Raw genomic sequence first — 24,404 nt, 5'->3', positions numbered from 1 at the left:
TATTTGACCTTTCATTTCAAGATAAACAAAAATTTAAAAAGACCTCCACAGGTTGCAAAGCAAAGTGGCAACTAATATGTTGCACCAACAAACTGAATTAAATGGATAAGTGAAAGCAGATCATATTACTGCGATCAATTAAAGAATAGTGGGTAAAATAAACTTGCTTTCAATTATATTCATTAATGTAAGGAAGTAGTTTAATAGTTTATCCAAACCTTCCTTTGGAAGTAATTAATCTATCCTGGCCCCATATACCCACTGGCTTTTACTCAAATAAGTATGCTCATATTTGGGGCATCTGTATATGTATTCTATAAAGATTTAATTAAGGAGCTAGAAAATTATCAGGGGGAAGGGACAAAAATAAATCTACAATAGACTATCTCCATGAAAATCACCAAAAGATGAGTATCTTTATTAAGCAAAACACTAATTTTATCTGTTACTTTTAACACAGTTATCAGAAAAATAACATTTGTTTTTTTTTTTTTACAAGTTGTCTTCTCCAAAGTTGCTTGAGTCATTAAATAGGGTAGGTCCTTCAATGGGATCAAAGCCTCAGGAAAGCAGGCCTTAATGGATGGCCGGCAGAGACTGAATTCAGAGCATGTGAACACACTCTACAACTGCGACCATGGCCTTGGGGAATGGAGCATACTGTGCCTCTATGCATCTTCTCCTTCCACATTTATTCACACATTACTTACATATGCCACTAGAAAAAACACAATAAGCAAATAGATAATGCTTATAAGAAGAAATAAACATTTTTTTAAAAGAATGTTGTATTTTTTTTTTACTTAAACATGCAAACTAAAATGAAATACTACTGGTTTATCACTATAGATAATTAGATCAAACCTAAAAAAAAAAAGCAAGTGCCCTGATGTTACTTGAGATTAAAGAACACAAATGTACTGCTGGAAGACTCTGTAACTACATATAATTATTTTAGAGAAATATCACAGAAACATTGTATCCTTTTAACCCTATAACCCTACTCTTGGAATGAATAAGAAAGAAAAAATTCAGGGTATAACAAAAACACAATCTGGAAAGATACTCTTATGGCATTATTCATAACAAAATAATTCAAATGTAGGCTGGAGGACAAAAAGAGACTCACTCATGTGTAGCCTCAAGCAGTCAAGTTCAGTACTTTCATGTTAAAGAACTCTTATGGCATCCAATGAATGCCATTAGGCTAGGAAATAAAATTAGTATGATTTTATGGTGGACAGAGGAGGAATAAAGTCCACTCAGTAGAAACATTAGCAACTATTAAAGATAATAGCAGTTATCAGTTATTAATATTTTGTTGCTGTTTAGTTGCTAAGTCTTAGTCAACTCTTTTGTGGCCCCACTGACTGTAGCCTGGCAGGATCCTCTGTCCATGGGATTTTCCGGGCAAGAATACTGGAGTAGGTTGCTATTTCCTGCTCCAAGGGGTCTTCCCAACCCAAGAATCAAACTCATGTCTCTTGCATTGGCAGGCAGATTCTCTTAACAGTGAGCCACCAGGGAAGCCATATCAGTATTATAAGGTGCCTACTTTAAATATTCATTATCCTCTTCCTATTAATAGGAATACCCCAACTTTGATTAGAGTGACAATATACCCAGCTCAAAAATATTCAACTTTTCAGACTTTCCTGCAACTAGCACAGCCTAACCAGTTGAGGTGCAGGCAAAAGCATCACTGGTCTTTCCTGCCCAGGAAGGATGTCATGTTACTATAAGGCAAAATGTTGAAGGACAAAGCCTATATACAAGCTAAGGGTGGCAGAGCAGAAATACGAAAGGAACCTAGTCCTTTCGGTATTACTGAACTGCTGCACTGCCTATGCCTGCTCTTACTGCAGTAGATGAAAAATCTCTAAGTCAGTTTTCTATTTTAATTAATATACTACAAACTGATTTTATATGTTATGTCACCCAGAGATCACAATTTCTGAAGTTGGTATTATATATGCACTTTTACAGATGAGACAAATGGGACTTATGAGGAATTCAGCTAATCTGGCCAGAGCAAGAACTCAACACTGGTCTGTCAGACTCAACAGCCCCTGATAAGAAACACTAGGGTCTGACTTCTCTCTATTATAACTATAACTTATTTTGTCTGGATTCCGGATGTCTGGGAAAGACTGAAGGTAAAAGCTAAAGAATGGTGATAAAGCAAGCTGACGATGTAGCTGTAAAGAAACAATTTGTTTTCTTGTCTATACAGTAACTCACTGAGTCTATGGAAGTAAGGCTTACTATACAGTGAGTTACTGTATAGACAAGCCTCTTAACATTTCATGGGACAAGATTTATAGAAATTCTCTAATAGGATAGGACGATGTGGGATAGATACTGGAATGATATAAGTAGTTATGCTGGAGATTTGCTGAAATGAAGACAATTATGATACAGCTATAAAAACTCATGGGCAACACTTCGAATTATGCTGTAATATCCCCCCAAATTTTATCTGTCTAGTTAAGCAACTACTTTTCCAGAAAGTGCTATCTTTTAAAAAATTAATAAACATGAAATAATTGAGGATTTAAAGAGTTTAAGACACACTAGGCTATCTCAAAATGAAGACTAGGAATGACTCATCTGGTTGATGGCATTATTGCGGATTATAAGAATCACTGAATCTTTCCTGGACAATATGAATGTCTTAAAAAAATAATAATGGTTGTTTCATAAAAATAATGTATGTCTGTCATGTTAAACATTCAAGGCATATAAAAAAATACAAAGAAGAAAGTAACAAGTCATCCCCAATCCTGGAAACAACATGTTAACATCTCCTGAGTATCATGCAAAGTACCTTTCTAAATGTATGTAAAGACAGAGGGATCAGGGGAGAGAGAGAGAGACATCAATTTATGTAAGAGGAAGAAAATACCACACACATGTGCAGTCTTTAAATAAAAATTTGTAAGATTAACTTTAATCCAACATAAAAAGAAAAGGAACTAAAGGAATCACTTCTCTACAAGAGATTCATATGCTAAAATATAAACACAGGCATATTTATAAACATACAGATAAAATTTTAAATAAGGAAAGATTAGAAGTTTTAAGCAATAATTTTGAAAAAAAAATTTCAGTCTTAGGCAATTTCAGTTAATCCCTTGACATGAGAGAAGATGAGCTGAGTAGCACTCAGCTTTTTCTCCTTTTTCCCCATTCCTTATTCTTTTACTTTTCACTAACTCAGGGTTTATAATATTTACATTTTTATTCAGGACCCTTAATAACTCACTAGGTTTAGGTTTAGTTCTACAATGAAACAGTGTTTATATTTAAACAATTTTCTCTTTCTGTATGTGTGTTAGTATCTGTTTTATGTGCATAGGCATATAGACAAATATAAAGAATATGACATAATGCAATCAAACAGTACATATTATTTCATAACCTGTTTTTTCAATTTGTATACTATGAACATCTTTCCATACTGCTTATTCTTCTACACTATTATTTTTAACAGTAAAAGGTATTTCCTCAGTGTTTACCATAATTAAACAAATCCTTTATTACCTGACAGTACTTTCCTGTTTTTTCTATTAAAAGTTGAGAGAATTCCGTATATATGTGTCAGTATACTGTATTGGTGTTCTTCTTTCTGGCTTACTTCATTCTGTATAATAGGCTTCAGTTTCACCCATCTCATTAGAACTGATTCAAATGTGTTCTTTTTAATGTCTAAGTAATACTCCATTGCGTATATGTACCACAGCTTTCTTATCCATTCGTCTGCTGATGGACATCTAGGTTGTTTCCATGTCCTGGCTATTATAAACAGTGCTGCAATGAACATTGGGGTACATGTGTCTCTTTCAATTCTGGTTTCCTCAGTGTGTATGCCCAGCAGTGGGATTGCTGGGTCATAAGGCAGCTCTATTTGCAATTTTTTAAGCAATCTCCACACTGTTTTCCATAGTGGCTGTACTAGTTTGCATTCCCACCAACCGAAGTGCCAGTCTATGTTCGATACAGGATACAGGATGCTTGGGGCTGGTGCATGGGGATGATCCAGAGAGATGATATGGGGTGGGAGGTGGATTCAGGATTGGGCGCTTGTATACACCCGTGGTGGATTCATGTCAATGTATGGCAAAACCAATACAGTATTGTAAAGTAAAATAAAGTAAAATTAAAAAAAAATAAAATAACCTCCCCCCAAAAAAGTTGAGAGAAATATACTTGAAGATAGTTTTCATTCTCATCAATAATTATTTATATTGAATAAATGCCAAAAGAAATAAGTCAAATGTTAACAAATTTAGTTTTTAGCATATGTTGTTATATCAAGATAGTTCTATAACTTAGACAAACTAAAGCAAGTTCCTATTCTAAATCAGTGACCAGTTTGTATGATTTAATGAAAGTGTAAGTTGCTCAGTCATGCATGACTCTCTGCGACCCCATGGACTATATAGTCCATGGAATTCTCCAGGCCAGAATACTGGAGCGGGTAGCCTTTCCCTTCTCCAGGGCATCTTTCCAATCCAGGGATCGAACCCAGGTCTCCCGCATTGCAGGTGCATTCTTTACCAGCTGAGCCATCAAGGAAGCCCTTGTATGATTCAACCAATGATAATTTTCTCAGTCATTATAAACTCTATTTCCTTAACTACTATTATTTCATAAAAAGATCAATGTCATATATGAGTTTTGGTGCTATAATTATCATTCATATTTAAAACAGCCATTAATGGTACTCTGGACTCTTTTTTAAAATTATGAAAATAAGACAGCTTAATTGTAAATAAGACATTTTTCCTTGGGCCTGGGGAAATTCTTCTCAATGCTTTGGATGTGTGTTTATGTGTGTTCATGCGGAACTAAGGCGTTCATCTGTTACTTACTAAAATTTATAAATTCAGACTACCAAAACTACAGATATACATTTAAATACATCAAAATCTTATTTAACGTTAGCCATGTGACCTTTTTAAAAAAAATGTTCATACTATGCAAGTCTGAGAGAGAGCTACAATGCCCCCTATTAAATTCAAATAGTGGAAAGACTGTAGCAGAGAAAAGCATTATATCCCATCAATAAAATATGAATCAGACCATGTTCATTCAGTGCCTAAAGTTCATGTGTTCCTAAGTCTTTCTTCTTTATTTTACACTAAATGAAACACAAATAACCCAGCTGATCTAATAACAAGGGTTCTCCTGGGAAGTGTGTTATTTTGAAATCTTATATATTTTGAAAAACATGTTTACAACCTTTGAATTTTTCTAAGTCCCTTCTTCAAACTACTAGTAGGAGAATACTGTCACTGGAAAACAACATAGTTAATGTAAGTACTTTATTTATTTATTTTTTTTGTAAGTACTTTAAAAATGACTAGCAGAAGGACTTCCAAAGAGAAAGTCTGAGAGAAATTAAAGCCTGTGTATCTGAAGGCACATAAGCACCTTCTTCTCAGCTAAATGACCTCATAACCTTGAAAACAATGCAGAAAAATAAGGAGGGCCAGGCTTCAAAAAAAAAAAAAAAATCCAAACCTTTAGAAGGCAGTAACTTAAAATGAACAAAGCACATAATTTCTTAATTACTCAAAAAAAAAAAAAGCAATTTTTAAGGTTTAAAAATGGCATTAAGTGTTTAAGAAAAACTTCTAATTCAAGCTAAGAGAAATAGCCAAATACACAAAAGGAAACCTAGCTGCTACCAAAAGTGTACACTAAAATTAGGTTATTTTCTAAACTATATTAGTATAACGCATTTCAAAAGTCCTTAGGATATTTTCAAAGATTCTGGAGTCAACGATTGTTTCTATACTGATGACTAAGGTAGCTAGAAAGATAAAAGTAGGATACAATCTCTGTACATATATTTAGAATGTAATACTGATTTTTTTCTGTGAGTGAAACTAAAAACAAACATTCTTAAGAACAGTTCATTATTAATACTTCATTCAGGGGATAAAACGATTATGATAAACATATAACAAACATTCAAGTTTATGTGAGTTTTAGGAAATGACTATCTTAGGGCTAAAATACAACCTAGTATTTATAGACAGTGGTCATAAGGTTCTAATCTATCATGAATAACTGGGATTGACTGATGTCAAGTATCATTCCTGATATAGTGAGAGTTTTGAGGAAAAAAGTACTATGAATTGGACTGAGGCAGCCTCAATATTTTTCTTTTGGAAGGGACATATTTACGACTCGTTTCTGAATCTAAAATGTCTTAAGCTTTTTCTTCTTTGGTGGGTTCAATACGTTGTCCACAAAAACTGAACAACTCTTTCTCAAATTTACCACATCAAAGATCCACGTAACCGAGTAAATTTTCAACAATGAAATGCTCCCCAAGAAATCAAGTCCGGAAAATGATAAGAGGTCTGTAACACTGAGACTAAGAAAAAAACTGCTTTTATATATGATAGAAATTATACTTGGGCAAGGAATATATGAATTTCTGCCCCAATGATAAACCTGAAATTCCAAAATACAAATATTTCTCTATAAAATGTAGTGTAAGAGAAATGATAAAATCACAGTAAAAAAAAGATAATTTTACTAGAAAACAACAAATTTTCCTACCTGTGTCTGAATCTCGTTCTTCATTTCTTGATGGGCTGATGGTAAAAGGAAGTTTACGTTTCATGGATGATTTCTCTTTCATCTCCTTGCCCACATCATTTCGATCAATTTTTGGAGTTTTGCTATAGGATGCAATCTTGTCTTTACTCTATTAAAAAATAAAACATGAATAAAGTTTTAATGATACTAGCTAAGCAGTACAGTATTAAAAAATACTTTATGAAGGAAATCTTCATACACAAAAGTTGAAAGGGTATTACAAACTACCATCATATTCAATGTCCTCAAGGGCCACTTTCAACAACATGTTTTCTAAATTGCTTCATATTCCCTTTCATTTAGTAATATAATTTTAAATAACAGTAAAACAAAGTATCTTGAATAACAGAACTCTATGTCTAAGACAGACATCATCCAATAAACAAATATATAAATCAGAAAAAGAATTCTAGATTGAATTGAGTAGTGAAGACTACTGAAAAATAAAACCATCAAATTATTTCCCAGGTGTAAAGGAAAATCCTCTTGAGCTGTCTTTTCACTCCTGCTAATGAAATGGCGCTTCACAGGCATGCCTTTTGCCTACAATGCTGTTTTAAATGGTCAATTTTATTATTATTCTGGCATAGTGAGGCCAACAGGTCAGGAGACCACTGCCAGTGGCAAGAGTTTGTCACTCACAGCTCCCAAGAAAAGAGGGCATGTCACATGTGCAATGCAGTTTCTCCTGGGGAAGCACCTAGCCAGTTCAGGAGGCAGAGGGAGGTAAAGGTAGGCAAGCGGAAGCTTTACTGTGGCTTCCACAGGAAAAGGCTAGGACAGCAAGCAGGTTTAGGGTTGGCTAGTCCAAGTAACTTGTGCAGGGTCTGGGGTATACGTGTCACTTCTCTAGTTGTCTGGTACCTGACGGTTATTCTGGGGTAACCATCAGGGCAGGGGGACAGTGGTCCAGAGTATGAGAGTTGCTAGAGCTGGTGGTTAGGGATGAACCCTGGATTGCTGGTTTGCAAATGAAAAGTGTGGTCACAAATGAGCTATTTATTTTCTCTGGGAACTGAGTGGCCCTAGGAAGGATAGTCTGCCCAAGGTCAGTGAGGCCCCAGATGTCCAAGTATCAGAAGTAAAAAGGCATGATTAATAAAAGGTTAGCCAACAAAGTTCAAGAGATCTGCCTTAGAAAATACAAGTATTTTGTTATTAACAAAAGAATCTAAGAAAAACATTAAGAAGTTCCTTCTACCTTGCATATGTTATGATACTGTTTCTTGACATAAACAAGTTAAAAGAAACCATGTAAATATATTACATGAAAAGTGTTCACAAGACTGTATCAATCATGTCCTCCTATGTGATAATTTGGTGACTAGTGTGAATATTCATACAGGGCTTGTAAGATAGCCCAGCTGGTAAAGAATCTACCTGCTGCAGGTGACCCCAGTTCAATTCCTGGGTCAGGAAGATCCTCCGGAGAAGGGACAGGTTACCCATTCCAGTATTCTTGGGCTTCCCTGTCTGAGCCAGTAAAGAATCCACCTGCAATGCAGGAGACCTAGGTTCAATCCCTGGGTTGGGAAGATCCCCTGGAGAAGGGAGCGGGTACCCATTCCAGTATTGTTGCCTGGAGAGCCTGGTAGGCTATAGTCCATGGTATCCCAAAGAGTTGGACACAACTGAGCGACTTTCACTTTAAGTGTGAATATTCTTACCTGCTACAAACTTACTCTGTTCTCAAGTAAAACTGTCCTTAAAACTGTTACCCAAAAAGTGTTTTTGTGAGAATTTTACCACTAAAAACTATTTTCAGATCTGGGGAAAGTAACTTTCAAAAGAAATAGTTACTTCTGATTGTCCTGAAATTTCTGTATTATCAAATAGTATTTATATGTTAATAATATAAATACTCTTGTCTATTCAGGAGAGGGTCACTGGCACATTCTTCTTTCATACGATGACATAATAAACTTAACAGATTTTTTCATTTTAAAATGTTAAGTGCTTTTCATTTACAGTAATGTTTTTCTTAAAATAATCTACAACAGCCATCACATACAGCATGAAAGTATTAACAGTTAGCCAAGAATGACCTTCTATCACTGCTGATACTAAACAAGGTGCTGGTAGTCTTTACCAACTCAAGAAGATAGAAAAAAAGAAGTATAAATTTACCTGGAGATAATTTAAAAAATATATACATATATAAACCTTTGAAGGATACAAATCAAAATGTTAATGGCTATCTGTGGGTAATGGCATTGCAGGTGTGCTGGGAGACAAGCCACCATGGCTTTCTTGCATTTCTGTACATCTAGCAAACAGAAGCACTAAATAAATCCCTTTGTTCTATCTTTTCAAAGTTATCTGTATACAGAACAGCCTTGGAAGACAGCGACAGTGTCTTCCTCTGCAGCAAAGGGTAGATTAGGTCTGTTCACTGTTCAATATATAACTTTTCTCTTTAGGGCTAAGGTCAGGTAGATAAGGCAGAGACAGTGTCTTCCTCTGCAGCAAAGGGTAGATTAAGTCTGTTCACTGTTCAATATATAACGTCTCTCTTTAGGGCTAAGGTCAGGTAGATTTACCTCCCATTAAAAAGATTTGGGGTTCCTCTCCTGTTACACAATCCACTGTATATGTAGTTGTCACTGGCCTTCACTACATCCCTTTGTGAGAAATAGGGCTCTGACAACAGACACAAACACTGATACATGGCTACTGCTATGGCTATGTGAAAAAAACTTTCCTTTTTATCCGACCCAGGAGTCTCATGTCTTCTGCTAGAGTCCATGAAACTAATTAGCCTGCAAATAGGGTAGAGTAAAACCTCAAGATCCTTCATCTCAAACAAAGCAATTTCTATTTTCATTATGCTTATATATTTTTAAATTTTTCTACAGTGAACATGTATTACATTATTTGAATAAAAAAAAGTTCTCAATTATCAGGCGGAGAGGACAAGAGATAATGAAGACTGAACCTTCACTGATGCTGAAAAGGTAGATGATTAACATTCACTCTTTCACGCTTCATGAATGTAACTCAAGATTTAGACTATCAGAAAATGTTCGATAAAAGACACTGCTTTGCAAATTATGAACACCAACTTACAGCTAGAAATGTTTCAGTGGAAAAATTTCTAAACTAAAACCAATGGGGGAAAAATCCCACAGATTATCAGTAAAAGGATAAAATATTTGGAGAATTTTGAGTAGGTGTTTTTGATGAACCCCTAACTATTGTGATACTTACTAAGGTAATAAAAATCACTTTATATAAAAAGCATATTGCTATGGAATTATTATTTAAAATATAATCTATTTGAATGTATTTAAGAAATTAAATTTTGGTTCATGTTATTTTTAAATTTAGAAATCTTTTAACAGCAATGTTTTGTGTTATATTATGCTATAAATATGGTCTCTATTTACATAAGAGAACAACTACAGATTCATTTCTAAAAATTTTATGGAAGGAAAAACTCAGCAGAAGCTAGAAACTGGCTTCAAGGCCAATAACTCACTAAGAAAAGATAATCCTAAGAATATGCTTTGCAAATAAATAAGTGAAAAAAGATAATCATGTTGCCTTCTCTCCTCCCCTCTAATTTTGTCATAAGAAACAGTAGTAACATATAGTATAAGCAAAAAACTGAAAATAGATATTACTGCCCTTCCTCTCTTAAGCTGTCAAATATTTATTTAAAATGAAAGAAAATTACTTCCACCAGCAGCTTTGGATGTCAAACTGCTCAGAGATCCGGAGCATGGCAATACTAAGCACCATGCACACTGCTTCAGAAGGGCTTCTGACTCTTACACAAACACATGTGTGCTCTTGAAAAAACACTGAATGATTAAACTGAGGCTGAGAACAATTAAATATATCCCTTTGGGTAAGCCAACTGTTAATAACTAAATAATTTAATAGTTTGTATTTATTCTTCCTATTTATTTTATAAATCTAATGATTAGTAAGCATTCTTAACTTACCTAAGGAATGTTTTTAACAGAAATATATTAGTAAAAGTTTTTGCTTTTTTGCTTGCTTCTACAGTTTTAAGAAATCACACTTTTATGAAGGCAATGCTCAGGACTACTACATATGTAGTGGCAATCATCAAAAAATAAAACAAGTACCTAGAAGACTAAAAGCTTCAACAATTTTGGCCTTATAAATTCAAATCCAAAAACTGACATCAAGCAACCTTCACTACACTTCAGTATTTAGAAGTGAAAGTTCTAATTCTCTCCTCAAATCTAACATTGCATCCTGTCCCCACAACTCTGAGATTTCCTCTACTCAGATCATGGTAAGGTATCTCCACTGACAAAACCCAACAACTTCATCTTTCCCATTCACTGCTGCGGCATCTGGCCACTCTCGGCTGTGCAACCTCAGCTTCTCTCTTCTCCTCTCCTGACTCCTCCTAAAATGTGTGAATTCCTCAGGGTATACTCTCCTCCACTCCTGCCCCATTCTCTTTGGATGACATCATCATACCTATAGGTCACGTTTCCACAAATTCTCATACTTTTAATTTTCTTTTAGCTGTTCTCAGCTCTACTCTCGTTATGTCTACCTACACCTATATTGGACGTTCTGACTTCATTCAACAAGTACAAACCAAACACACTTCCTGAAACAACCTCTAGCTTTTCCTGAGTGCCCTCTCAGGGAACAGTCCAATCAACCTCAGCGTGGACCCAGATCACTTTTCTACATACATAGGTAAATCTCAGTAATTCAGTGTCTTTCAGAACTGCCAATTCTCTCTATCCTCACAGTCACTGCCCATACTGCCTCCTCCTCGGATTTTTAAATACTACTATTGATCTCTGCTACGGCCCTTCTGTTTGGCTCACCGGCTACAGGATAAATGTCAAGATCTTTACCAAGGAACACAAGGCCATAATGAACTGGTCCCTGTCTAAAGCTTACTTCCTATCCTCCATCCTTCATAGGCTACATCCTAACTTTGTGTGCAGTACTTTAACAGACTCTTGTCTTTTTTACATCTCCTGCTTAAGACTACTGCTTACTCTCATTTTCCAGCTGGTCACATATGTACTTACCCATGAGAATCCAGATTACGTATCTTTCCCACTGTGAGACCCCATGAACACCCATAAACTGACTGCTTTTCTCCTTTGTCCCATCACTGTACACTTGAACACTTTCATCAGTGTTCCTACAATGGTACACAAGTTCACAAAGTGTGGTCCCTTAGATTATTTCAGGGGACCTGCAAGGTCAGAAATAAGCTGACAATAACACATAAGATGTCAGTGTATCTTTGTCTCCCATTCTCTAAAAAGTGTGTATTTGACTCTTGAGACTATGTGACAAGAGATAGCTGAACTCATGGACTGCAGAAGCAAATAATTTCAATATCTTTCTGTTAAGCCAAACATTAACGATATTTTGCAAAACTAATGACACTCTTCTCCCTGATACTGTCTTGGATTATATAGTTTCATAAAAATATATTCGTAATATGTAACAGTTTTTAGACCAATTATTAAACACATAAATTTCTTCTCAGTTTTCATTTCTGATTATGTAAATGTCGACCAGTTCAGTTCAGTCACTCAGTTGTGTCTGACTCTTTGCGACCCCATGAATCGCAGCACCCCAGGCCTCCCTGTCCATCACCAACGCCCGGAGTTCACTCAGACTCACGTCCATAGAGTCAGTGATGCCATCCAGCCATCTCATCCTCTGTCGTCCCCTTCTCCTCCTGCCCTCAATCCCTCCCAGCATCAAAGTCTTTTCCAATGAGTCACCTCTTCGCATGAGGTGGCCAAAGTACTGGAGTTTCAGCTTTATATCATTCCTTCTAAAGAAATCCCAGGGCTGATCTCCTTCAGAATGGACTGGGTGGATCTCCTTGCAGTCCAAGGGACTCTCAAGAGTCTTCTCCAGCACCACAGTTCAAAAGCATCAATTCTTTGGTGCTCAGCCTTCTTCACAGTCCAACTCTCACATCGACTACTGGGAAAACCATAGCCTTGACTAGATGGACCTTTGTTGGCAAAGTAATGTCTCTGCTTTTCAATATGCTATCTAGGTTGGTCATGACTTTTCTTCCAAGGAGTAACCGTCTTTTAATTTCATGGCTGCAGTCACCATCTGCAGTGATTTTGGAGCCCCCCAAAATAAAGTCTGACACTGTTTCCACTGTTTTCCCATCTATTTCCCATGAAGTGATGGGACCGGATACCATGATCTTCGTTTTCTGAATGTTGAGCTTTAAGCCAACTTTTTCACTCTCCACTTTCACTTTCATCAAGAGGCTTTTTAGTTCCTCTGCACTTTCTGCCATAAGGGTGGTGTCATCTGCATATCTGAGGTTATTGATATTTCTCCCAGCAATCTTGATTCCAGCTTGTGCTTCTTCCAGCCCAGTGTTTCTCATGATGTACTCTGCATAGAAGTTAAATAAGCAGGGTGACAATATACAGCCTTGACGTACTCCTTTTCCTATTTGGAACCAGTCTGTTGTTCCATGTCCAGTTCTAACTGTTGCTTCCTGACCTGCATATAGGTTTCTCAAGAGGCAGGTTAGGTGGTCTGGCATTCCCATCTCTTTCAGAATTTTCCAGTTTATTGTGATCCACACAGTCAAAGGCTTTGGCATAGTCAATAAAGCAGAAAGAGATGTTTTTCTGGAACTCTCTTGCTTTTTCCATGATCCAGTGGATGTTGCCAATTTGATCTCTGATTCCTCTGCCTTTTCTAAAACCAGCTTGAACACCTGGAAGTCCACGGTTCACATATTGCTGAAGCCTGGCTTGGAGAACTTTGAGCATTATTTTACTAGCGTGTGAAATGAGTGCAGTTGTGTGGTAGTTTGAGCATTCTTTGGCATTGCCTTTCTTTGGGATTGGAATGAAAACTGACCTTTTCCTGTCCTGTGGCCACTGCTGAGTTTTCCAAATTTGCTGGCATATTGAGTGCAGCACTTTCACAGCATCATCTTTCAGGATTTGAAATAGCTCAACTGGAATTCCAGCACCTCCACTAGCTTTGTTCGTAGTGATGCTTTCTAAGGCCCACTTGACTTCACATTCCAGGATGTCTGACTCTAGGTGAGCGATCACACCATCGTGATTATCTTGGTCGTGAAGATCTTTTTTGTACAGTTGTTCTGTGTATTCTTGCCATCTCTTCTTAATATCTTCTGCTTCTGTGAGGTCCATACCATTTCTGTCCTTTATCAAGCCCATCTTTGCATGAAATGTTCCCTTGGTATCTCTAATTTTCTTGAAAAGATGTCTAGTCTTTCCCATTCTGTTGTTTTCCTCCATTTCTTCGCATTGATCGCTGAGGAAGGCTTTCTTATCTCTCCTTGCTATTCTTTGGAACTCTGCATTCAGATGCTTATATCTTTCCTTTTCTCCTTTGCTTTTTGCTTCTCTTCTTTTCACAGCTATTTGTAAGGCCTCCCCAGACAGCCATTTTGCTTTTTTGCATTTCTTTTCCATGGGGACGGTCTTGATCCTTGTCTCCTGTACAATGTCATGAACCTCCGTCCATAGTTCATCAGACACTCTATCTATCAGATCTAGTCCCTTAAATCTATTTCTCACTTCCACTATACAATCATATAGGTTTAGAGGGCCTAAATTAAATAGGAATGAAGAAGGATAGTTGTAAAAGGGCAGAATCACTGGCAAGGACTAATAAGGAACAACAAAAACAGTTAACATTTATTGAGTACTTACTGGGTAACAAGCATTGTATTCGATACAACACTTTAATCATTTCACTGTCACAACGATTCTATAAAGTACCACTGTCCTCTATTACACTGAGGTTGGAAAAATTACGTAAGATTTATCGAAAGTTACAGACATGGGAAACTGAATAGCTATGGTATTTGTGTGTTTTGTTACCAGGAGTCAGAGGGAAGAAATAACAAATGACTGTGAAGTCTTGGATCCCCCACCCCATGATTATTTCACAAGTTAATTGTGCAATCTTAGTAATTTTGTTATCTTAGGGAACGAGAAACAATCTCACCCCCAGGATTTGCCTTCCATACTACTTTTTGTTTTATGGATAATTATTATTAAAAATACTAAATCATGGGAATTCCCTGGCACCCTAATTCAGTGGTTAGGACATCTAACTACTTCACTGCAGAGGGCCAGGTTCAACACCTGGAAGGGGAACTAAGACCTGGCAAGCTTCTAGGTATGCCCAAAATTAAATAAAACCTACAATTAGAGAAGTTTTTTAAAAAGTAAATAAAAATACTAAATCAGGAGTTTTTTTTCACAATTTCCAAAGAGTTGACAAAATCTTTAGCATAATCATATACCTTTCTTCCATATGGTTTTTCTACCATATTGCTGTCACTGTCAGAATTTTCACTCTGAACTGGTTTTGTGAACCCAGATTTGGGCATCTTATAGCTGTTCAGCTAGCTGCTTCTTCTGTCAGTCTTCTCATCCTGGATCTGCAAAGAATGGATAAATAAGGGTTATTTGTAAAGGTATGCAGTAAAACCTACTTAAAGTTTATGCACCACAATTAGTGCAATTTGGTTTCCTCTATGTCTCTATAAGGTCATTTCTTAGGTTTATCTCAGCCTAAAGTAAGTTTTCATTTAACGATCTAAGCTTTTAATTAAAGATCTCCTATTCAAGCCCATTCAGCTTGCCACTGAAAAGAAGAAAACTACTATTACATCGCTTTCCATGTCCTCTAGACTAGTATCTAACCTTAGCTTTTGGGGTAACCAGCCATGTCGAAGTGGAAGTTAAGTGTTTGTCACCCCACCCAGCATGGCTCCAGCAGCTGGAGCTCGTAACAGATTCTCTGGTAGTTCTGCATTGGTCTGGAAATTGTTTCTAATTATTTCTAGGTATGATGAGTAATTTTATAACATCTAATGCTATTTTAAATAAAGTCCTCACTACTTAAAATCCCCAGAGTGGTTTCTTTTCACTCACTGAACTCCGAGACACCCCCAGGTATTTAGTAACTCTATAGCCTATACACTGATTTAATCCTTATCATACTGTAATTGTCACTTTACGTATTGTTTTCTTTCCAACTTGTTCAGTCTTCTGTCTCCTGCTCTACAAACTGATTTAACAGATCAAAGAGCCTCTTGGAAGCTTTTTGCTTGAGAGATCTAGAAAAAATTCCAAAACGTGGGTTTTACAATACAAAACAGGTAGACTAGACCTGTGTTGCTGTCTGTTAGCCACACAGGGTTGTTGAAAGTTAAATTAATTAAAAATTGCTCCCACACTACACAGTGTATCTATACTGTTGGCACCGTTATCTGTTCTATGACCACAGAAAGCTCTCCTGCACCGCCTTCGGCTACACTGAGGCTGTCGGCCAACAGAAGCAGGACTTGGGCCACAGCAACAAGCATAACAACTGACAATCCTAATTATTTCATGCTGTAAATTTCCTATAAGGGGGTATGGATCTAAGTAAGATACATTCTAGGATCTATAGGAATTATTAAAATCCAGACATTCGGAATAGAAAATCAGTAAAAAATCTATATTCTTCAAATTGGTGCTTTAAAATTTGTGGTTTCAATAGAAACATAACCAAAATATCCTTAACTGAACTGAATTAATTGGTAAATTATCAAAACGAGTTTAAATTAACCTGAATGCAGCCAAATTAGAGTATACTGCAACACATTAAACTTCCAGAATTCAAACAGTTCAAATCTTTCATTTTATAGAACAGGAAACAAACTTGAAGAAATAAAGGGAAAATATTGACACTACACCAAAGAGGCAAAGTTTCCCTTGGGGTCACTTAACTGTTTCTACTGTTACTATATAAAGAGTCATTTAAACATAGCACTGTCCTCAAAGCCAGCTCTATGCAAAGCTTACAGAGTTAGAGTTACAAGTCATATCTAAACAGAAAAATTCTGATTCAAAAGCAGAACTGAGCTGCAGAGCATCAACATGCACTAACCCGGGCAAAACTATGAAGATAAAACACTATCTCTTTTGTAGATTAAGTGAAACAAGTCACTGGTGGATGAAGAAATGTCATGAATATTTTTTAAAATTAAAATTAAACATGGCAATAATATTGTATTAATAGACTGTTAGAAAAAGCTATTATTAATCAATAACTGAATCTGGAAAATCTCAGCAGCAAGAAAACTGACAAATGGATTTTTAAAATATTACTTTAGTCAATCAAGTATTTGATATATAATTATGTTCTGGGCCTAAGATACATAATGTAATCATCAGAATGATCGATGCATAAAGAGGTGATCAAAATCACACTGGGTAAGTAAAACTTGAATCGTTAAAAATGTACAAATAACCCAACAGAAGGCAGAAACAGAAATACTGAGGAATGAAAAAGAGAAGGAACACACAAAACAGTAATAAAATGATAGACCTAATCGAAACATAGCAATAATTATATAAAATGCAAATACTAAAAACACCAATTAAAAGAAAGATTGTCAGAGAAGAGGGAAACAATGATCAAACTATGTACTACTCATAAATTCACTTAAAATATAATGGTATGAGTAGATTAAAAGTAAAAGAATGGAAAAAGATATGCCATGCAAGCATACTCAAAGGAAAGCTGGAGTAACTATATTAATATCAGACAAAACAGATCTCAAAGCAAAGAAGGACACTACATATTACATACTGATAAAAGGACCAGTTTACAGAACATATATCTAACTAGCAACAGACCTTCAAAGTGCAGGAAATAAAAACCAACAAAACTGACAGAAGAAATAACCAAATTGCTAGTTATAGTTAGAGGCTCACTACTAAGTAAGACAGAATATCAACAAAGATATAAAAGGACTGAAAAAATGCCATCAATGTGAACTGACTGGATTTAATTTACATTTATAGAAAAATCTTCAAGAAAATTTTATAGGAAAATTTCTGCAAGAAAATCAGATACCAAGGGAACATTTCATGCAAAGATGGGCACAATAAAGGACAGAAATGGTATGGACCTAACAGAAGCAGAAGATGTTAAGAAGAGGTGGCAAGAATACACAGAAGAACTATACAAAAAAGATCTTCATGACCCAGATAATCACGATGGTGGGATCACCAACCTAGAGCCAGACATCCTGGAATGCGAAGTCAAGTGGGCCTTGGGAAGCATCACTACGAATAAAACTAGTGCAGGTGATGGAATTCCCATTGAGCTATTTCAAACCCTAAAAGATGATGCTATTAAAGTGCTGCACTCAATATGCCAGCAAATTTAGGTAACTCATTAGTGGCCACAGGACTGGAAAAGGTCAGTTTTCATTCTAATGCCAAAGAATGTTCAAACTACCGAACAGCTGCACTCAGTTCACATACAAGCAAAGTAATGCTCAAAATTCTCCAAGTCAGGCTTCAACAATACGTGAACTGTGAACTTCCAGATGTTCAAGCTGGATTTAGAAAAGGCAGAGGAACTAGAGATCAAATTGCCAAAATCCGCTGGATCATTGAAAAGCAAGAGAGTTCCAAAAAAACATCTACTTCTGCTTTATAAACTACACCAAAGCCTTTGACTGTGTGGATCACAACAAACTGCGGAAAATTTTTCGTTCAGTTCAGTTCAGTCGCTCAGTTGTGTCTGACTCTTTGCGACCCCATGAATCCCAGCACCCCAGGCCTCCCTGTCCATCACCAACGCCCGGAGTTCACTCAGACTCACGTCCATAGAGTCAGTGATGCCATCCAGCCATCTCATCCTCTGTCGTCCCCTTCTCCTCCTGCCCCCAATCCCTCCCAGCATCAGAGTCTTTTACAATGAGTCAATTCTTCGCATGAGGTGGCCAAAGTACTGGAGTTTCAGCTTTAGCATCATTCCTTCCAAAGAAATCCCAGGGCTGATCTCCTTCAGAATGGACTGGGTAGATCTCCTTGCAGTCCAAGGGACTCTCAAGAGTCTTCTCCAGCACCACAGTTCAAAAGCATCAATTCTTCGGCGCTCAGCCTTCTTCACAGTCCAACTCTCACATCCATACATGACCACAGGAAAAACCATAGCTTTGACTAGGTGGACCTTTGCGGGCAAAGTAATGTCTCTGCTTTTGAATATGCTATCTAGGTTGGTCATAACTTTTCTTCCAAGGAGTAAGCGTCTTTTAATTTCATGGCTGCAGTCACCATCTGCAGTGATTTTGGAGCCCCCCAAAATAAAGTCTGACACTGTTTCTCCATCTATTTCCCATGAAGTGATGGGACCAGATGCCATGATCTTCGTTTTCTGAACGTTGAGCTTTAAGCCAACTTTTTCACTCTCCACTTTCACCTTCATCAAGAGGCTTTTTAGTTCCTCTGCACTTTCTGTCATAAGGGTGGCGTCATCTGCATATTTCTCCCGGCAATCTTGATTCCAGCTTGTGCTTCTTCCAGCCCAGCGTTTCTCATGATGTACTCTGCATAGAAGTTAAATAAGCAGGGTGACAATACACAGCCTTGACGTACTCCTTTTCCTATTTGGAACCAATCTGTTGTTCCATGGCCAGTTCTAACTGTTGCTTCCTGACCTGCATACAGATTTCTCAAGAGGCAGGTCAGGTGGTCTGGTATTCCCATCTCTTTCAGAATTTTCCACAGTTTATTGTGATCCACACAGTCAAAGGCTTTGGCATAGTCAATAAAGCAGAAAGAGATGTTTTTCTGGAACTCTCTTGCTTTTTCCATGATCCAGTGGATGTTGGCAATTTGATCTCTGGTTCCTCTGCCTTTTCTAAAACCAGCTTGAACATCAGGGAGTTCACAGTTCACGTACTGCTGAAGCCTACCTTGGAGAACTTCGAGCATTACTTTACTAGCATGTAAATGAGTGCAGTTGTGCGGTAGTTTGAGCATTCTTTGGCATTGCCTTTCTTTGGGATTGGAATGAAAACTGACCTTTTCCTGTCCTGTGGCCACTGCTGAGTTTTCCAAATTTGCTGGCATATTGAGTGCAGCACTTTCACAGCATCATCTTTTAGGATTTGAAATAGCTCAACTGGAATTCCAGCACCTCCACTGGCTTTGTTCGTAGTGATGCTTTCTAAGGCCCACTTGACTTCACATTCCAGAATGTCTGGCTCTAGATGAGTGATCACAACATCGTGATTATCTTGGTCGTGAAGATCTTTTTTGTACAGTTCTCCTGTACAAAATTTTCTGTGGAAAATTCTTAGAGGTGGGAATACCAGACCACCTGACCTGCCTCCTGAGAAATCTGTACGCAGGTCAAGAAGCAACATTTAGATCTGGACAAGGAACAACAGACTGGTTCCAAATTGCGAAAGGAGTATGTCAAGGCTGTATACTGTCACCCTGTTTATTTAACTTATAGGCAGAGTACATCATGAGAAATGCTGGACTGGATGAAGTACAAACTGCAGTCAAGATTGCCGGGAGAAATATCCATAACCTCAGATATGCAGATGACAGCACTCTTATGGCACAAAGTGAAGAACTAAAAAGCCTCTTGATGAAAGTGAAAGAGGAGAGTGAAAAAGCTGACTTAAAACTCAACATTCAGAAAACTAAGATCATGGCATCTGGTCCCATCACTTCATGGCAAATAGATGGGGAAACAATGGAAACATTGTCAGACTTTATTTTTGTGCTTCAAAATCACTGTAGATGGTGACTGCAGTCATGAAATTAAAAGATGCTTGCTCCTTGGAAGAAAAGTTATGACGAACCTAGACAGCATATTAAAAAGCAGAGACATTACTTTGTCAACAAAAGTCCATCTAGTCAAAGCTATGGTTTTTCCAGTAGTCATGTACGGATGTAACAGTTGGACTATAAAGAAAGCTGAGTGCCGAAGAACTGATGCTTTTGAACTGTGGTGTTCAAGAAGACTCTTGAGAGTCCCTTGGACAGCAAAGAGATCCAATTAGTCTTAAAGGAAATCAGTCCTGAACATTCATTGGAAAGACTGATGCTGAAACTCCAATACTGGCCACCTGTTGCGAATAACTGACTCATTGCAAAAGACCGTGATGCTAGGAAAGATTGAAGGCAGGAGGAGAAGGGGACAATAGAGGATGAGATAGTTGGATGGCATCACCAACTCAATGGACATGAGTTTGAGTAAGCTCTGGGAGCTGGTGATGGACTGGGAAGCCTGGCGTGCTGCAGTCCATGGGGTCGCAAAGAGTTGGACTTGACTGAGCAACTGAACTGATTTGAAATAAAAGAGAGAAAACCTACAAAATCAAAACAATCAATGAAAGGGGGAGCATTACTACAGATACTAAAAATACCAATAGGTAAAGGAAAATAGGGGAACATCACAAACTTTATACTAATACATTCAAATTAAATGAAATAGAGAAATTCCTTGAAAGGCACAGACTACCAAAGTTCAAAGAACTAGACAGTCTCACTAGGTCAATACTTTTTAAATGACTCAATTTCATATTTAGGAAAAATAGAAAACTCCTAGCATCAGTGGTAAACTCTGCAAAATTCTACAAAACTCTCCTGAAAAGGAAAGAGAATATATTTTATGAGTCCATCAATACTCTGATAGCAAAATCAGTCTTTTACAAGAAAATTCCAGAGCAATATACTTTATAATCATATAACAAAACTGTCAACCAAATTTTAGTAAACTTGTAAAATTTGTAAAAATTAGTAAAAAAAAAAAATCCAACTACATAAAAAAAGATAATACATCATGACTACGTGGGATTTACACGAGGAATCTGAGGTCAGCTTAATGTTTGGCAATTGATCAAGGTAATTCACTGTATTAACAGACTAAGAGAAATAAGCATTTCAACAGATGCAGAAAAAGCATGCATCCACCTATACTATCTAGCAGAAAACACAGGAGAATATTTTAGTGATCTTGGGTTAGCCAAGATTTCTTAAATAGGCTATGAAAAGCAAAAATTTATTACAAAAGAAAATATATGGATTAAGTGGGACTTCACAGAGGAAACTGTGCTTTAAATGACACTGTTAAGCAAATGAAGAGCAAGACATACAGCGAGAAAATACTTGCAAACTATGTCTTTATGAAAGAGTTATAGCCAGAATATAAAAATAAATAACAAATCAATTAGGATAATCCAACCTTAAAAGAACAAAAGATTTAAACAGTCCATCAAAGAATATACAGAAAATGATGTTCAATCTCATTAGTCATCAGGAACATAATAATGAGATACCATTATACATCCATGAGAATGGCTAATATTAAACAGTAAGGAAGACCAAGTATTGGTGAAGGTGTAGGGGAACCAGAACTCATATATACAGCCAAGGGTTAGATGGAAAGGCAAACTAGTACAGCGCTTTACAAGTGAAAACAGTTGGTGGTATCTTCCCAAGGCTAAGAAGAGTTATTCTTTACTTCCATCCTTTGTATGATAGTTTTGGTGACTATTACAACACTGCTTGTTGTTCAACCTCCTTGCCCTAAGACTGCAGAGAGACAGCAATACCTGTTAAGGGCCGCAAGCTCTATGAAAGACTTCCTTTGCTCTCTAACAGCTAAAAGAAACAGTCAGAAGTTTTGATTCTACCTTTTCAAAGGTGTTTCTTCCTTTACAATAAATACATTCTTGCTTCTTATAGACCAAGGAGACTACGTATTCATCTGACAGCAACTTAATTCTGGGGCTGACAATCCATAAATGTATGCTATTATATTCAAGAGTTTTTCTACTCTACTTAATCACAGTAGTAAAACATATCTTTTTCTAAAAGTGATTCAGCATTCTAAAGTTTTTTTTTTTAATGATGTTCCTGTTTGTGATCATTCAAGGGATACTAAAAAAAAATTATCTTTAATAGTATTGCTATCTGAATAACTTTGTTTCTACTAAACTATTCCAGTTGCTATTCAGAAGTACCAAGATAGCAAATATAGGTACATCAAAAACCTGAGTATAAACTAAACATCCTTCGGATGAAGAAACTGCACATATGCCATTTATTCTTTTAGTGTAAGCACTTTAAGAACAAAGGTTGTTTTTTTTTTTTTAAGCTGAGTCAAAATTATACCAAAAACTATTTCTTACACAGTGGTGAGTAATGGATGGGTGACTATTTCTGGTTGGTTAGTATCATTGTCTTGAACCATCTATATATTCAGTGTCACCTTCCACTGTTCCCCCTTCCTACATGTATGCTACTCTCAAAACACACTTAGAAATTTCACAGCTCTCTAAATAGTCACAGAATCTGTACTTAGCACCAGTTACATCATCTGATTACTAGTCAAAAAAACTGAATCCATTAACAACTTAAATTTATCAAGCTAATAAACAATAGTGGCCCCAGAAGTCCTCGATAATAAGTGCTACACATTTAGTAGGTCTGAAAAAGACGCAGGAATTTGTCCTTTCAATAAATATCCCAGTGGTTCTTATCATCAGGGAAGTTTGAAAAACAAATTAAATGATGGATCATTTTTAATCATATAAAAGATCTCAGAAAAGAATTCACTTAGAAAAATTAAAAATAGGGGATTTCCCTACCATACTAAACACAATGTGTATGTATGTGGGTGTGTGGGTTACCATCTAATTTTAAAATAACCACATTAGGCAGCCTGATAGTCTCTTTAAAAACAAAACAAAACATTTTACTATCATTTCCTTTTTTCACAGGATGATAACTCTTTGGAAGAGTATTTTAACTTACAATGAAATGGATTCTGAAGAGCATTCGAGCACTGGTATCATCACTAGTTTGTTCCTCTACAGGTTGTTAGTTATGCTATAAACACTCCATAGCTTTCTTCTCCTAGGTTTATCTGTTTCTGTTTTTTACGGGAAGATTTTAGAGCAACCATTAGTTTCTTGTCACTGCTTATTAATTATAACATTTAATACTGGCTTCCCTGGAAGTCGATTTTTTCCTCTACTCTAGACAGAAAAATTGTTTTAGTTATTGCTTTCTTGTATTTTTTAGTTTGAAATAGTCTCAACAGAAGCCTATAAACCACAGTTAACATTTCTTTCTTTTAGATTACAAGTAGAAAATGATTTAAGTTCTATCCAATTCTTTCAGCTTAGTTTAGTCGCTCAGTCATGTCCAACTCTTTGCGACCCCATGGACTGCAGCATACCAAGCCTCCCTGTCCATCACCATCTCCCAGAGCTTGCTCAAATTCATGTCCATCAAGCTGATGATGCCATCCAACCATCTCATCCTCTGTCGTCCTCTTCTCCTCTTGCCTTCAGTGTTCCCAGAATCCGGATCTTTTCCAATGAGTCAGTTCTTTGCATCAGGTGGCCAAAGTAGTGAAGCTTCAGCATCAGTCCAATATTCATTGGAAGCAATGAATATTCAGGACTGATTTCCTTTAGGATGGACTGGTTGGATTTTCTTGCAGTCCAGGGGATTCTCTAGAGCCTTCTCCAACAACACAGTTCAAAAGCATCAATTCTTTGGTGCTCAGCTTTCTTTATGGTCCAACTCTTAACATCCATACATGACTACTGGAAAAACCATAGCCTTGACTAGACGGATCTTTGTTGGCAAAGTAACGTCTCTGCTTTTTAATATGCTGTCTAGGCTGGTCTTAACTTTTCTTCCAAGGAGCAAGCATCTTTTAATTTCATGGCTGCAGTCACCATCTGCAGTGATTTTAGAGCCCCAAAAGATAAAGTCTGTCATTGATTTCATTGTTTCCCCATCTATTTGCCATGAAGTGATGGGACCAGATGCCATGATCTTAGTTTTCTGAATGTTGAGTTTTAAGACAGCTCTTTCACTCTCCTCTTTCACTTTCATCAAGAGGCTCTTCAGTTCCTCTTTGCTTTCTGCCATAAGGGTGGTGTCATCTGCATAGCTGAAGTTACTGATGTTTCTCCCAGCAATCTTGACTCC

General features: G+C 36.8%; 1 protein-coding gene across 2 annotated transcripts in view; it reads right to left on the bottom strand.

The window, feature by feature from the left end:
* Positions 1-24,404, bottom strand: part of ANKRD12 (ankyrin repeat domain 12) — a 98,748-nt gene that overhangs the window by 48,405 nt on the left and 25,939 nt on the right. For both annotated transcript variants that reach the window (XM_069568635.1, XM_069568636.1), the window contains exons 2-3: positions 14,897-15,034; positions 6,577-6,724 (exon numbers count right to left, since the gene is read on the bottom strand). In XM_069568635.1, coding sequence (XP_069424736.1) covers positions 6,577-6,724; positions 14,897-14,983 — 235 coding nt within the window. In that variant the 5' untranslated portion in view covers positions 14,984-15,034. The remainder of the gene's footprint in view (positions 1-6,576; positions 6,725-14,896; positions 15,035-24,404) is intronic.

The sequence above is a fragment of the Ovis canadensis genome, chromosome 23, assembly GCF_042477335.2.
Source record: "Ovis canadensis isolate MfBH-ARS-UI-01 breed Bighorn chromosome 23, ARS-UI_OviCan_v2, whole genome shotgun sequence".
Classification (NCBI taxonomy): domain Eukaryota; kingdom Metazoa; phylum Chordata; class Mammalia; order Artiodactyla; family Bovidae; genus Ovis; species Ovis canadensis.
This window is presented reverse-complemented; position numbering and strand designations above follow the sequence as displayed.